Source organism: Xiphias gladius, chromosome 19 (genome assembly GCF_016859285.1).
Source record: "Xiphias gladius isolate SHS-SW01 ecotype Sanya breed wild chromosome 19, ASM1685928v1, whole genome shotgun sequence".
NCBI classification, from domain to species: Eukaryota; Metazoa; Chordata; class Actinopteri; order Istiophoriformes; family Xiphiidae; genus Xiphias; species Xiphias gladius.
This window is the reverse complement of record NC_053418.1, coordinates 25,130,458-25,145,331: the sequence shown is the minus strand read 5'-3', so window position 1 is coordinate 25,145,331 and position 14,874 is coordinate 25,130,458. Positions and strand designations below refer to the sequence as shown.

The window sequence follows — 14,874 nt, the reverse complement described above, 5'->3', positions numbered from 1 at the left end:
ATATATGGCAAGAAGCAGTAGCTCCTCCCCTCACTCAGGTGTTCAATTAGGTTGTATTGGTCTCACCTGGTACCATTATAAAATGCTGCACTGTCACACTTGGCACCATTTGGTCCGTTTTATTTTATCTGTGGCGATGGGTGGATGTTTGTTTCTTTGTGCAGTCTTGTTGCATTTGTCAGGGTCTTTGCAAGGTGAGCCTGGTGTACTGAATTTGCTTTTAAACCTTCAACAAAAACAGCCTGATTAGACTTTACACATTATAACTTTATTAAAAGTGAAGTTTCTCAGTTCAGACACAGGATGGGGGATGTATTATCAACTGATTTTATTCATTTATTTATTTTTTCAAATTGTGGTAAATGCATTCAGTCATTTTTTATTCAATTGTTCTTAATAGTTGTTTCCAGTGGAAGTGTTCCTTTGAAGTGTGGCCTAGGCTCTAAACTATGCAAGGACGGCTCAGAGTGTGTCCTCTACAGCCATGTGTGCGATGGAGAGCCTGATTGCAGGGATGGTTCAGATGAAGAGGACTGTGCATCTGCGTGTAATGGAGGTATAAGTCTGAATGCACAAATGCATGGTGAATTGAAGTGCTACTTGCATTCCATTCTGAGGTTTGTCTGAACCTTTCCAGATGGATAGGACAGTTCTGTGAATGACTAAAAATTGTGACTATCACTAAAAGGAGTTTAGAAGTCAAATTAGACAAGACTAAAAACTGAACATTAATTATAATGAAGTAGGATTTTTTGTGGAACTGTTGAATAAGACTGCCTTATGTTTAAGCTAGGTGTACCTAATAAACTGGCAACTTGAGTGTGTATCATATAGTCATTAAGTCACTGGGGTTTCAGTATTCTATTTAGCATCCAATCAGACATACCAGTGATTTAAATGCAAGCACAAATTGCATATAATACTTTTTTTAGGCCAAAGGCATTACTTGTCTCATAATGTTTAATGCTTGTGTCCAAACAGATCAGTTCTTGTGTGCCCATGGGAAGAAGTGTATAGACAGGGACCAGGTTTGTGATGGTGTAGCTCAGTGTCAGGACCGTTCTGATGAACTGCAATGTACGACGCAGACGGAGGGCTGTTTTCACCACTGTGACAACAAGAGTCGCTGCTTGCCTGCAACCTTCCTCTGTGACGGAGAGAAGGACTGTCTAGATGGCACAGATGAGGCCAGCTGTGGTAGGTTAAAATGATTTAAGAATATTCATCTTACTTGAGATGATCAAATCTATGTTTAGGAACTATACAGAATACAGCCTTGAATCGTAATGTGGGTTCATTTTGTTTGGCATCTAACTCAGAGGACCAGGAAGATGTGTATGAAAAGGAAGAAAGGACCAGTACAAACCCTGAGCCTCCTGCAGCTGTTGGCCCATCTACCACCATCAAGTGTCCTTTGGGCGCCAAACCCTGCAAGGACGATGCAGAGTGCGTCCTCTACAACCATGTCTGTGATGGAGAAGTAGACTGCAGAGATGGCTCAGATGAGGAAGAATGCTTATCAGCATGTGAAACGGGTAAGCTGGTGGTTGGTCTGTGTGGGTTTGAGCCCCTTTGTGGTTTAAGAATTACTTTACTGCCCTCTAGTGGATAGCATAAACTCATGATGATAGCTCATCAGAATCAAATAACTTTTTTTCCCAAGTACATTAACTGTACAGGATATTGCTTCAGTAATGTTGGTACAGACAGCCAGCAATTTGGCATCACATTATGTATTGATTACATGAGAACTACTAGTAGAAATAACATCATACAGCATCATGTATAACAATAGGATTAATATACTACATAGAGGAAGAGCTCAGAGATTTGGGGTGTGTAGACAGGATTCTTTGAGGATTGTTAAATCCACCAAAGGTGGGAACAAACCACACAGTTTGAAGCTCAAATATAACCTGCAAGCATCCTGATTATGCCACGTGTCCTCTGCAGACCAGTTCCAGTGTGCCCATGGAAAGAAGTGCATTGAGTTGAGCCAGGTGTGTGACGGTTTTCCTCAGTGTCAGGACCGCTCAGATGAACTGGGATGTGCAAAGTACGTGGAAGGCTGTGCTCACCAATGTGATGACAAGAGCCGCTGCATTCCTAACAGCTTCCTCTGTGATGGAGAGAGGGACTGTTGGGATGGCACCGATGAGGCAGACTGTGGTAGGTAGTTACTGAACTAGGAAATAATATCTAAAAGCTTTGCTTTTACAGGACACTTGTGTGATGGTACCTATGTCCCCTCCTCACTGTAGCTGATGAAGGCTGCAGTGACACGGAGTTTAAGTGCACCAGTGGCCAGTGTGTGTCAGCCAAAATGCATTGTGATGGTCACCCAGACTGCTGGGACCGCTCAGATGAAGAGAGCTGCACCAAAGCACCGGTCTGCACCACCAAACATCACTGCTCCCAGAGCAAGGAGTGTCTGGTGCAGGAGTGGATCTGTGACGGAGATCAGGACTGCAAAGATGGCACTGATGAGAAGGTGTGTTTTTGAAAGCAACACAGTTTAGAAAAAAATCAAGTAACTCAAAAGATTTTGAGTAGAAATGACTACAGTATACTGTCTGTTCATTGAATGATCTTTCTCATACCCCTCTTCCACATGATCAAAGGTGAGGGTGCGAACAGCACTCACTGAGCTGATGGGGAATATGCCTGCTGTACTTAACACTGTCCCATATTGCAGTACATAACTGTAGAATATACAATATATGCTTATTTATAGTATACTGTTTCTCCTGTTTAGTATGCAAAAAATCGACTTACTTTGATTAGTTTCATATGTATGTAACCTTAGGCTGTTTCACTTCCTTCCACAATTTTATTCATTTCAAAAGCTGTGAGCAGCTCCTCCATTTCCTTATGAAAACATTGTGGGAAAATTGTGCATCAATTAGTACTAAAAATTAGGCATTTCATTTTCACGGTTTTGTATTTTGGGCGTTTTTTCAGTGTTTAGCAGGTTTTCAGTCTAATTTTGAGAATTTTTAGTAGTATACGTTAATGACACAGCTGGCAAGTACTTCAGCAAGGCAGGTGCTTAATGACATGGGGTTTTAAATCGAAGTACTCCCAATGGCCTACACATTCACCAGGACAGCTGTTGCCTCAGTTTTTGAATCAAATTGTGAAATAACATTTAAAATGATACTAATATAATCCATTGGTTACTTTTTAGGATTGTCCCATGGCTCCACTGAACTGTGGTGAGTTCCAGTGGTCGTGTAAATCCAAGAACAAGTGTATCCCTACAGCCTGGAGGTGTGATGGTATGAAGGACTGTGACGATGGCAGTGATGAGACTGAATGTGAGTAGTTATACATGATAAAAAAGGTAGAATTACTTTTACGAAATCAAAGCTTGATTTAAAGAAGTGAAATCAGGATGTCATACTAACCTGGTAACTGCAACAACCCCGGTTAGAATCCAGCTGGAGACTTTTTTTGCACGTATTCTGTTCTATTATATGCCAAAACAAAAGGGATATTTACAAAAACAAAGTACATAAGAGATAAGAAGACACTTCCACTGGGTTATTTTTTTTCCTAAAGATGGCTGAGAACAGAATACAATCTGAATTTCAGAATTTAAAAAAAAAAAACCACTACTTGAAATTCAGGAGGCTTGTAATTTCAGTAAACTGATGTATTCAGCCACATGTGAAAGCAGTAAAAGGAAAACTTTTACTGGAGTAAGACAATTTAAGGGTATGAGAGCTGAAAATGTTAACTTTCAATTATGGGTTTCCTTTTCTCAAATTGTAGCAGAATACTTAAAAAAAACAAAACAAAAAAACACTATTAAACATGAAAATGGTGTGTGTGTGTGTGTGTGTGTGTGCATACCAGGTGGGGTGGTGACATGCCCCCCCCACCAGTTCCAGTGTGGAAGTCAGGAGTGCCTGGATCCAGTCCTGGTTTGTAACAGCATTACCAACTGCGCAGACGGCTCTGACGAGGGAGGCAGCTGCCAGCTAAGCTGTGCAGAAGCAGAAAACATCCGCTGCTCCCAGAGCTGCTACAGCACACCGCAGGGAACGGTGAGGAACCTGTCTCTGCCTCTGCCTCTAACTTCCACCACACACAGTCTATCCTGCAAACTGGTAGCTTAAAATGGAGAAATAAAGACAGCGAAATACAGTAGAAACTGAACTGTGAATGTAGCAATAAAAATGAAGATTCTAAGAGACCACTCTGGATCGGCAAGCCTATTTAGAAGTGTCTAATAAAATTGTAGCTGCTCTAATATTTTGGTTCTTGCTGTGTAGCATTGTCGCTGTACAGCAGGGTTCAGGCTCATGGAAGATGGGCTGACCTGTGCTGATATTGATGAGTGTGATGGTCAGAACCCAGGTGTGTGCAGTCAGCTGTGCGTCAACACTCTTGGCTCCTACCGATGTGACTGTCACCCAGGTTACATAATGGAGGCAGGTGGACACCACTGCAAGATCACCGGTAAAATCCTTTCAGTAGGCCATAGAACAGTGATTGGAGGGGAAGCATTATAGAAACAGTGGAAAAAACAAATATTGCAAATTGGCATTTTAGGACATACTTTCATATGACTTTCTGGCTGACAGATGAGAGTATCACTCATGTCTGTTTGTTAAATATGACGCTACAGCCAGTAGACAGTTAGCTTAGCTTAGCATAAAGCCTGGAAGAAGAGGGAAACAGCTACCCTGGCAGTCTGAAGATGAGACAATTCACATACAAGCACCTCTAAAACTCACAATATTGTATCTTGTTTGTACCAAGAATATTAAGTGTTACACTGTCAAGTTGCAATTTATGTGCCAGACTATCTTGGCTAGGCGCAGTGACTAAAGACCTGTGTACTTTTTTTTTTTTTTTTTTTTTTTTGACTGAGCTAGGCTAGCTGTTTCCCCCCATCTCCAGTCTTTAAGTTAAGCTAACAGGCTTCTGCCTGTAGCTTCATATTTAGGATACAGACATTAGTGGTAGTGATCTTATCTTTTGACAAGAAAGCAAATGTATTTCCAAAAATGTCAATTTTTTTTTTCTTTTCTCCCCCTCCAAGTTTGTAAGAACATTTCTTTATCTGCACGGTAACAAAGAATACCTTACCAACAATTAATGATATAAATCTGTCATTTGAGTAAAATTTTGCAACTGTTTTTCAATACATAAATCCGCTCAGATTATCCTTGTATTAACTACTTTAACAAACTGTCATAACCAAGAGGGCACATTGAGTGGAACTAACAAGAGAACTGTTACATAATTTCTTATCCCTCAGGTGAACCCTTCCTGTTGTCGTCAGTCCAGACAGACCTCTTCTTGTTTGGACTGCGCAGTGGGAGCCTAGATGTGTTGTCATCCTCTGCCAAGAAGGCCATCCTGTCTCTGGACTATGACTGGAGGGAGCAGAGGGTCTTCTGGGTCAGTCTGGACACTGAGAGCATCAGGTGGTCGTCGCTGGACCAGAAGACCACAGGAATTCTGATTAAAGGTTGGTGCAACACAAATGTGGTTGGACTATTGTAGGTGACTGCATCAATATTAATGCAGATGTCAGAGGAATAAGTGTTCATTGTCATGTATGAGGATACCACATCAAGACCTGTGACACAATTTTGTTTCCACAGGTGTACGGGCTGATTCTGTAGCTGTGGACTGGCTTGGCAGGAACCTGTACTGGATTGATGGGGTGAACAGTCAGATTGTTGCCATCAGACTGGCCACAACCACTGTTAAGTCACTGGACCACAGCGTCATCCTGGACGAAGACCTGGATCAGCCCCGCTCTCTGGCCCTGCTGCCACAAAAAGGGTTGGTATGAATTAATTTTGATCCCACAACATCCCACTGTTCATTAAAAACTAAGACCCGCATTCAGTTAAGATAGATAGATAGATAGATAGATAGATAGATAGATAGATAGATAATAAATACAAATTAATATAAAAATTAATTTATTTTTATACCAGGCTGATGTTCTGGACAGAGATTGGTAATGTAGTGAAGATTGAACGAGCTGGGATGGACGGGTCAGAGAGGAAGGCAGTGGTGAACTCCAGTCTGGGCTGGCCTGGCGGTGTGGCTGTGGACACAATCTCTGACAGAGTCTACTGGACTGATGAAAGACTCGGGGCAATTGGATCTGCGACACTGGATGGAGATAATATTTGGGTAAAGCATTTTGAGAAGGGGATGTTGTCATGTTTTAAGATTTGAAAGGTTTTTCTTTGCAATGTTTAGATGCCTCCATCCCAAATTTTGCTGCAGAACCCTTTCCAAACTTGAAAATCCATTTTAAAAACCACACATTAAAACCAAAGTGACAGCAAGTCAGATGCCTAAATAAATGTGCTATGTACAAATTTCATTTTCAGATACTCCAGATGAAAGAGACCATGAACCCATTCTCGCTGGCAGTTTTCAATGACATGCTCTACTGGTCTGATGCCAAGAGGCGAGTGGTGCAGGCTGCTCATAAAATATCTGGCAAAAACCATCAGGTTCTCCTGAAAAGACCCAGACAGCCTTTTGGCGTGAAGGTAAGTAAAATGTTTAGAATTAAGGATGTTAAAGTACAGATGGAAATTAGGCTAGTACTGTATAATTGACACTAACTAAATTTGGATCATCTGTGTGAAGTGCTCTAAACTGCCCAAACACAGCTTTGACAAAGCCCCTCACTTAAGACTTTAGCCCATTTTGGCACAGTGAAATTATAAAAATCCTGGGGTTGCTCATGCAAACAAACTGTAGCTGGTGTTTGAAACATTACATCTAGCAATTGGTACATTTTATAATTTCAGTGTTTCATCAGCATGAGTTGTGAAGTGCAAGAAGCATAATTAAAACACTTGTGTTCCCTGCTTGGTTTGCAGATTATCCACCCATTGCTCCAGATGGGCAAACGGAGCCCATGTGAGAAGATGGACTGTTCCCACATGTGTGTTTTGGCCCCAGGACCCAAACCTGTGTGCAAGTGTCCTTCTGGTCTTTTACTGGCTGAGGATGGCCTGACCTGCTCCAGCCTGGTCAATTCAGCATTTCTGCTGATGCTGTCTCCTTCCACTGTCACCCAGGTTTTGCTATAGTGCACAGTTACACTGTCTAATCTGACTTGGCAGAATATACTTTAAAGGAATCGTCAGACATTTTGGGAAATGCATTATTTGTTTACCTTGGGAACAGAGGGAAACAACTAGCGTGGCTCAATCCAGTAATCATGCTAAACTAAATGGTGTCCGCTGGGTACATATTTAAGCGTATTTCCCAGAATGAACTATTCCTTCAACCTAAAATGCATTAGCACTGAAGTAACAAGTGCCAATATTACTCTGCTCTATATCTGCTGCATTAAATGTAAAATGACATCACAGTACTTGTTAGCCATAACTTACTATTTGACATCTGGTGTATGGAAAATGTACACATTTTGTATACTTTTTTTTTTTTTTTTTTTTTTTAAATAACATATATGTATATTTAATCCCAATCATCTGTGTAGATCTACCTGCAGTCTCGACACACAGTAACAGAGCTGAAGGGCTGGCCTGAACACCTGGCCCTGCAGGTGCCCAGTGTCAATGAAGCTGCCATCATGGACTACAACCTACGTGACCACACCCTATTCTTGACCGATGACGGTACAACTTCACTCAGCTCCTTCAAGCTGAAAGACTCAGACTTAGCCTCCCAAGGCCAGCTTCTGAAACTCCTGGGTGACACAATCACTGCCATGGCCCTGGACTGGGTAACACTTGACATCTACTGGAGCAGCAACAAACAGCCCCGCCTGCAGGTCACCTCTATCAAGGGGGCACACACTGCTGTTCTCATAAAGGAGGGTATTGGTAGAGTGGAGTCCATTGCTCTCTATCCTCCCAGTGGGATAGTTTGTTTCACCAACCTGGCTCAGCAGGGTATAGGTACTGTTGCTACTGTAGAGTGTGCCAGCATGGACGGTGCTGAGCAGAGGGTGGTGTGGAAGGATGCTGTCCAGCCCACATCTCTGGTCTTCTCCAGTAATGGGGATACAATTTCCTGGGCTGACACTGGTAAGGATTTTTTACAAATATTTGTTATAGTTATGGGAAATTTTTTGTTTTCATGCATTGGAAGTCAAATGCTTTCTGTCCCAGCTTTAGGGACTATTGGCTCTGTCCAGCTTGATGGCTCTGGATACAGAGAGTTGAAGGCTGGTGATGGCCTGGCCGCTGTGGCTCTGAGTGATGATACACTGCTCTGGATGACTGTCAATGGTAATGTCTCATAGTATGTACTAAATGAAATAACACCTATTGCCATACTGGGGGCACCAACTTAGGAGGTGGTGCTGTTCAACAACGTAACTTGACCTTGAATTATTTCCCTATTGGGTCAGCATAATTCATACTGCTAAATAGGAAAATTATTTTGTAACATCTGAGTTTGAAATACAACACATGATTTAAAGGTCAAGCTCTGAGTGCCATTTGAATCTGTAACATATGATCTTTTCTGTATATTCTTCATGGTTCTGCATTGCTTTGAGTCCACCTTCTCCCTCAGACAAGACGAGGCTCTGGTACAGAGATGAGCAGCAGCAGAACAAGTTGTGGTTTGAAGTTGGCACACAAGTGGTCGGCTTGAAGGCGTTCAGCAAGTCGAGTCAGACTGGTATGTAAGAACCACACATCAGGATCCCTGGGTAATAAAGTGCCACTTTGTTGGTGTAAAATAGCTTGGCGTTACCCATTTAGGTGGTTCTAAATGCCATGTGATGCCAAAAGACAAACTTCACAAACTCCACCTGATTGACAGTCCTTGTTTCAACAGGTTCTAACCAGTGCACAGAAAACAACGGCAATTGCCAGCACTTATGCCTTGCCACCTTAAGAGGTCGGACATGCAAGTGTGGCCATGATCATATCCTTGTGAATGCCACCCACTGCAGCCCAGAGCAGGGCTGCCCAGCTGGCAGAAGGCTATGCCTGGATCAACTCTCATGCCAGCCTATTGAGAAGTTCTGTAATGGGCATGTAGACTGCCCTGACCACTCAGACGAGAACTGTGAGTATTTATACTTTTTTAAAAGAAATAACTAGAAAATATATAAAAGTTAAGTAGATATAAGTACACGTTAATCTACAACAACTTAAACTGCATGGACTTTTGGCTGAAACACTTGACTGTCGTCTTTTTAGGTGTCAATCTGAAGCAGTGGCCAGGAGTCAAGGTCCTTGCTCCCACCCAGCCTCGCAGCTTGTCTCCACCTCCTTCCCCTCTCCCTCTGTCTGAAACCACTGAACTGAGCACCACCCTGAATGTCAGCAGCCAGCTCATGAACCTAGATGCACAGCACTGCAGCCATAGACATTGCAGTGGCAATGGACACTGTGTGGAGATTAATGGGGACACTGCGTGTGTGTGTTCACCGGGCTACAGTGGTGATTCCTGTCAGGACCATCTCCTGAAGACCATGCAAGGTCCCATCATCTATGGTGTCGCAGGGCTCTGTGCAGGAGTGGTGGTCATTGCTGTGATGGCAGTGGTGGTCAAGAGGAAGAAGAGTACTAACATGAGGTTTTTCTGTTTTACTAACTATAAACCCTCCTGTCATAAATGCAAAGCTTGACATTTTCCTTTTTTATATAAGACATCAGCTTTTTAAAATTAAATAAAAACTGAGCTTTATAAGGCACAGCCATGCTTTTGGCTAAATACTGACATAATCACGCTAAAATGCTCACAATGACGATAATATTCAGGTCCTATGGGATGGATGGGAATTATTCCCATTTTAACAATTTATGGGTGGATGTTAGTCACGTGAGGATTAAAATACTGTGCTTATTACATCATAGCCAATTTGATTAAATTAAACAATGGTCTTTGGCTGTGAGGTGCCCATAATTTTTTTTTTTTCAATTTGTATTAGTAAATGCCAGGTTGAATATATCAGAGCTTTCAAAAATCATTTTCTAAGTCGACTTAGAAAAGTTGCCTTGATGGCTATTCACAATACAGAAACTCATAATTACAGTAACTCCGTAATAACATGAATGCAGCATTAGACATAGTGGCACTTTAAGGTAAATGCTAGCATCAGCATGCTCACTTTGACAGTGCTAACATGCTGACATTTTGCAGGTGTCTAACATGTTGAATCATGTTGGGACACGAATGTCTGTACAAAATTCATAGCAACCCATCCAACAGATATTAAGAGATTTCAGTACTGGCTGACATTATCATTCATAGAGCTATTACTGCAAACAACCAATTTTAGAACGATTGACCCATTCAGTGTTTTGACATTTGATGTCTGTGGGGAGAGTGTAACTGTTTGCAACTTGTGGCAACAGTTGACTGTGTAATGGTAGCACAGAACTACATTTTTGTATTTGCTTCCTGCAGGAGAGCTAGTCCAGCAGCTGTGAAGGAAACAAGTATGACAGACCTGGAGAATAAAGCAGAGTCCACCCCCAGTACACAAACTGCTCCAGTAGACACAGAAAAGCCAGAGGTGGACCTCCCAAAAACTCAAACTACCAGGTTCCCAATTTGTCTTACTCTGCCTGTGGGATGAGTCTGACTTTTCTTTCTTTCTCTGCAGGAAGCGGTATCGTCTGTGGACTGAGACTGATATAGGCAAGCAACGGTTTTAAATAAACGGGTTGCATTTTCCATGGTTTCCTGTGAAGTTATTTCAGCATTTTGTTAGACCGCCAATGAAGATTTCCTGACATGCACTGTAACAGATAATTGCCTGAGTTATGGCAATGACTCGGTCATAACCGAGGTAACGTCAGAGGTCGGTGCCCACCAGGTGGACTCGATTGTAAATCAACCTGAAGTTTAAGGTTCAGCATTGACAATTGTCTAAGGATGTGGCACAGGAAGCACTCTGACCTGGGAGGAGAGATGTCAACTGCAGAGAATGCCATATGCTTTTGTGTAATCTTGGCTCTGAAAGATGGGAAGACTGAGGTTCTTGATCCAAAAGTTAATCTCTTTCTTTGCGTGACCTCAAAATGTCTGACATTTTACATGTAACAAAAGTAGAAGGCTGCAACTAATGATTTTCATTATCACATAATCTGCTGATAATTTGGTTTTGTAAAATTAAACAAGGCTTTGAAATGCACATCCAGGTTTACCAAATGTCTTAGTGATTATACAATTGAGAAAAGCAGCAAATTTTTCACATCTGAGAAGCTGGAACCACAGGATGGATTATGCATTTGCTTAAATACATGAGACATGACAATCACCAAAATGGTTAAATTTTCTGCCAACTGATTAAATGTTGGAACTCTTAAAGGCCAAATTATAAGATTAATAGCTGGTGTTCATCATAGTCATCCTTATCAGACAGGCCTTTTTAGCAGTGGTAACGGCATGGCTCTGGAGTTGACAACTGACCAGTTTTGGTGGCGTACTGACCGTCAACCACCTTTATTAAGACTGAAATAGCTCAAGTACTGGATGAATTGCCATGAAATTTTTTTTGCAGATATTCATGTCCCCCCTGAAGAGGAATTTGAATTACTTTGGTCAAAAACTTAATTTTTATGATAGTGCCATTGTCAGATCAGAATTTTTATTTGTCCAATACCTGAACTAGTCCCTGCAAAAATCACATTCCCATCAGCTGTACTTTCAGGGGAATGTTACCATGCTAACATGCTAAACTAAGAGAGTGAACATGGTGAACATTACTCTTGCTAAAAATCACCATAATATTGCCACTGAGCATGTTAGTATACTGATGTTAGCATTTACCTCAAAGCACCACTTATACACCTATTGCTCAAGTGTTGTGGCTTTGCTGGAATGTTACTAAATACATTTACTCAAGTACTGCGTGCAAGTACAATTTTGAGGTACTTGTACATGAGTGTCACTATTTTTCAGTTTCATACATGTACTCCATTGTGATTTTATCTCCGCTACATTTATCTGAAAGCTTTGCAGATTAAAATAAAACATGTAATATGCTTATATAATATGATGCATTGTTATACTGTATATTTAAAGATTCAACAATATATACGAAGTAGTTAAACTAGCTCCACTTAATTAGCTACAATATTAAGGTTCAGCTTACATATTAAAACATTGATAATCCAGTCATACATAAAAGTAAAAGGGGCAATTTTACATAATGAGTACTTTTGCTGCTTTATATTTTGCTGATAATTCTTCTGTACTTTGACTTCACTAAAGGTTTAATGCAGAACTTTTACTTGACAGTATTTATACATTGTGCTATTATTCATTCTACTTCAATAACATTACCTCCTCAACCACTGATCTGGTACTCACATTCCTGACTGTATATATATATATATATATATGTTAAATATATATTGTATATATATATATATATATATATATAAATTTATTTTTAATTGACTGTTACTGTCCTTGTAAATTATGAGAATAAATGTAAATATAGGATGTGTGATTGTTGTGAATTCAGTAGGGTATGTTGTTTTAGTGAAAGCCCACAATTATATACTGTATTATTTCAAATACGGCATGCCTTCTTTGTTTTATGTGTGATGAGCATGCATTTTTCATTACCAAGAAATTGTGATGACGTATAATTAAAGTCTAAACTGGATTCTTCCCATTGTTTACTCCAAAACCACAAAACACATGTTTGTTTTGCTCATGAATAGGCACTTCTGGTGTACTTATTCTCTAATTATCAAAGGGTTTTTAGCACCTTTTAATTCCATTGTGTCTGGGGGTGTTCAGTGATTTAGCTTTAATTGTTCATGACTCAGAGCTGGAATGAATAATGCTAAGGACATGAACCAGATGATGAATTACTGGTTTATTGTACACACCCATATCAACAGTCATATAAATATAAGGCTAAGCAGAAATGGACATTTATTGTATTACTTTTGGTAGAGTTGGTACATTTTAGAATTAGTCTGCTTTATCCTTATGGTGTGCAGGGATAAGAGGATACTCAACCTATCAAGGTAGGTCTTCAAAGCAGGACAGCTATATTATTCAAAATAATACAGCTTACATACTCACACATACCTAATATATCACTTATATTGATACATGTTTGTAGCTAATCTTCATGCCAAAGTTTTAGTATATTGTAATAGATGCTTTCATGCTTTACTTTGGAATTAAACTACATTTCTATTTAACTGAAAGGTGGAATTCAAATCCCTACTTAAAAGTACATCTCCTTTACACATAAAAGTCGCACATTCAAACTGTTGGTTAAGTAAAAATAAAAAGATATTGTCAGCAAAATGTACTCGTATTAAATCTAAAAGTATTCATGCAGAATAGCGTTATAGATACAGATATTTAAAACTGATGCATTAATGTGCGAGCAGCATTTTTGTTAAAGCTGCTCATGTTGGAGCTGATTTAACAACTTTATAATGTATTGGGCAGGTAATATGGAAAACCCTCAGTCTTATACAGACATTTCTGTCAATAATTGAGTCCCAAAACTTTATTTTGTCAAGTAGTTAGAATATTTAACCTGTTTTTAATGTAAGTCAACTTGTTGAAAATGTTCTAGAAATGTATCTTGAAACATGAAAGAATAAAGTAGGCTGTGGCAACAGAATTATGAGAAAGTTAAGAAAATTCTTGAAAAAAGTTGATTAGCATTGAAAACGGGTTGAAATATTTCTGCTACTCTTGCAGATATCTTTCACTTTATATACAAGGTTAAGGAATTAGTTCCAGACTAAAATGACTTGATTAGAGGTTTTTTTTTAGAGATTTTTTTTTATAAAAAAATACCACATAATTTAAAAGCAGATTGCATGCTTTGTATGAAGAATAATCGGAAAAATATGCAAAATAACTATTAAATACAACTGTCAGGATAATATAGTAGGCTAAAAAAGTACAATATTTATCTTTGAAATTTAGTGGAGTAGAAGTATAGAGTAGCATATAATGAAAATGCTCAAGTAAAATTCAAATACCTCAAATCTGTATTTAAGCACAGAGCTTGAGTGAATGTGCTTGGTCAGATTACTCAACTGAAATTTACCAGTATAGTGCTTATGGTTTATTTATCTCAGAAAATACAGGAAACACAGCAATGGCAATTCTACAGTGTACAGTTTTCGCTGTCTTCATGGTGACTGCAGTCATGTCTAAACCAGTAAGTACCTCTACTATTCTATTACCACATTTATACCACTGTAAAGCCATGTAAGAGCACTTGTCACATTCCTCATTATAAAAACAGGTCTTTCTAAGTGCGGTCGAGAATTCATCTAAGTCATCAGAGTCCACTGAATCCAATTCATCAGAAGAGACTGCCACTCATGTTGGGCACTCACAGGATCCCCTGCAACCAGCTTTTACAGAAACAGACATGCCTAATGCTATAGAGGAGACTGACCCCCTGGATACTGCAGCCCTACTTCCCTCTGCAGACTCAGGGCCTTCTCCGACCACATTCAACACCTCAGCGCTGCCAGACCCTGAGGACCCACAAGCCACCGCTGCCACTGATGCTCTACAGGTCATGCCGGATGATCCTTCACAAACGGCTGCGGGCATAGACATTTTTCAGGATATGCCTGATGCTGCACAGCACTCAATTAATGCTGACATGGCGCATGTTCTACCAGATACAGAGGTCTCACTACACACAGGGATAACAGAAACTTATGTAGTCATAGGTACTGGTGGCACAACTCAACCACAAGTCACCACCACCACCACCACAAACCAAGGCTTCCCCCAGGGTGCCACTCCAACCTTTCCTCCACACATCATCAAACCAACACTTCCACCATACTCCACCACCACTCCTTCACAACCCCTCCCCTTCGGGACCACTGAGCCAGATCCACCCAGAGGAGACAGCATTTGATCATAGAAACAGTGATCCATTTCAGT

At 40.3% G+C, this 14,874-nt stretch overlaps 1 protein-coding gene across 1 annotated transcript; it reads left to right on the top strand.

The window, feature by feature from the left end:
- The first annotated feature begins 59 nt into the window (after positions 1-59).
- On the top strand, positions 60-10,653 carry lrp13 (low-density lipoprotein receptor related-protein 13). Its single transcript, XM_040154532.1, has 21 exons — positions 60-194; positions 401-556; positions 982-1,197; positions 1,320-1,535; positions 1,954-2,169; positions 2,262-2,491; positions 3,188-3,317; positions 3,859-4,049; positions 4,278-4,464; positions 5,270-5,482; positions 5,619-5,802; positions 5,961-6,162; positions 6,366-6,530; positions 6,867-7,067; positions 7,493-8,042; positions 8,127-8,246; positions 8,536-8,643; positions 8,803-9,036; positions 9,171-9,549; positions 10,384-10,492; positions 10,583-10,653. Exons 1-21 carry the CDS (start codon positions 83-85, stop codon positions 10,604-10,606), a joined length of 4,143 nt encoding a protein of 1,380 aa, XP_040010466.1. The 5' UTR covers positions 60-82; the 3' UTR covers positions 10,607-10,653.
- The last annotated feature ends 4,221 nt before the right edge of the window (positions 10,654-14,874 follow it).

Excerpts from the sequence above, each read along its gene's own strand:
- lrp13 (XM_040154532.1), top strand. The coding sequence starts at position 83 with ATGCTGCACTGTCACACTTGGCACCATTTGGTCCGTTTTATTTTATCT. Across the intron at positions 6,163-6,365 it reads TGGATGGAGATAATATTTGG|ATACTCCAGATGAAAGAGAC; the intron begins GTAAAGCATTTT and ends TTTCATTTTCAG. Across the intron at positions 10,493-10,582 it reads TAGACACAGAAAAGCCAGAG|GAAGCGGTATCGTCTGTGGA; the intron begins GTGGACCTCCCA and ends CTTTCTCTGCAG.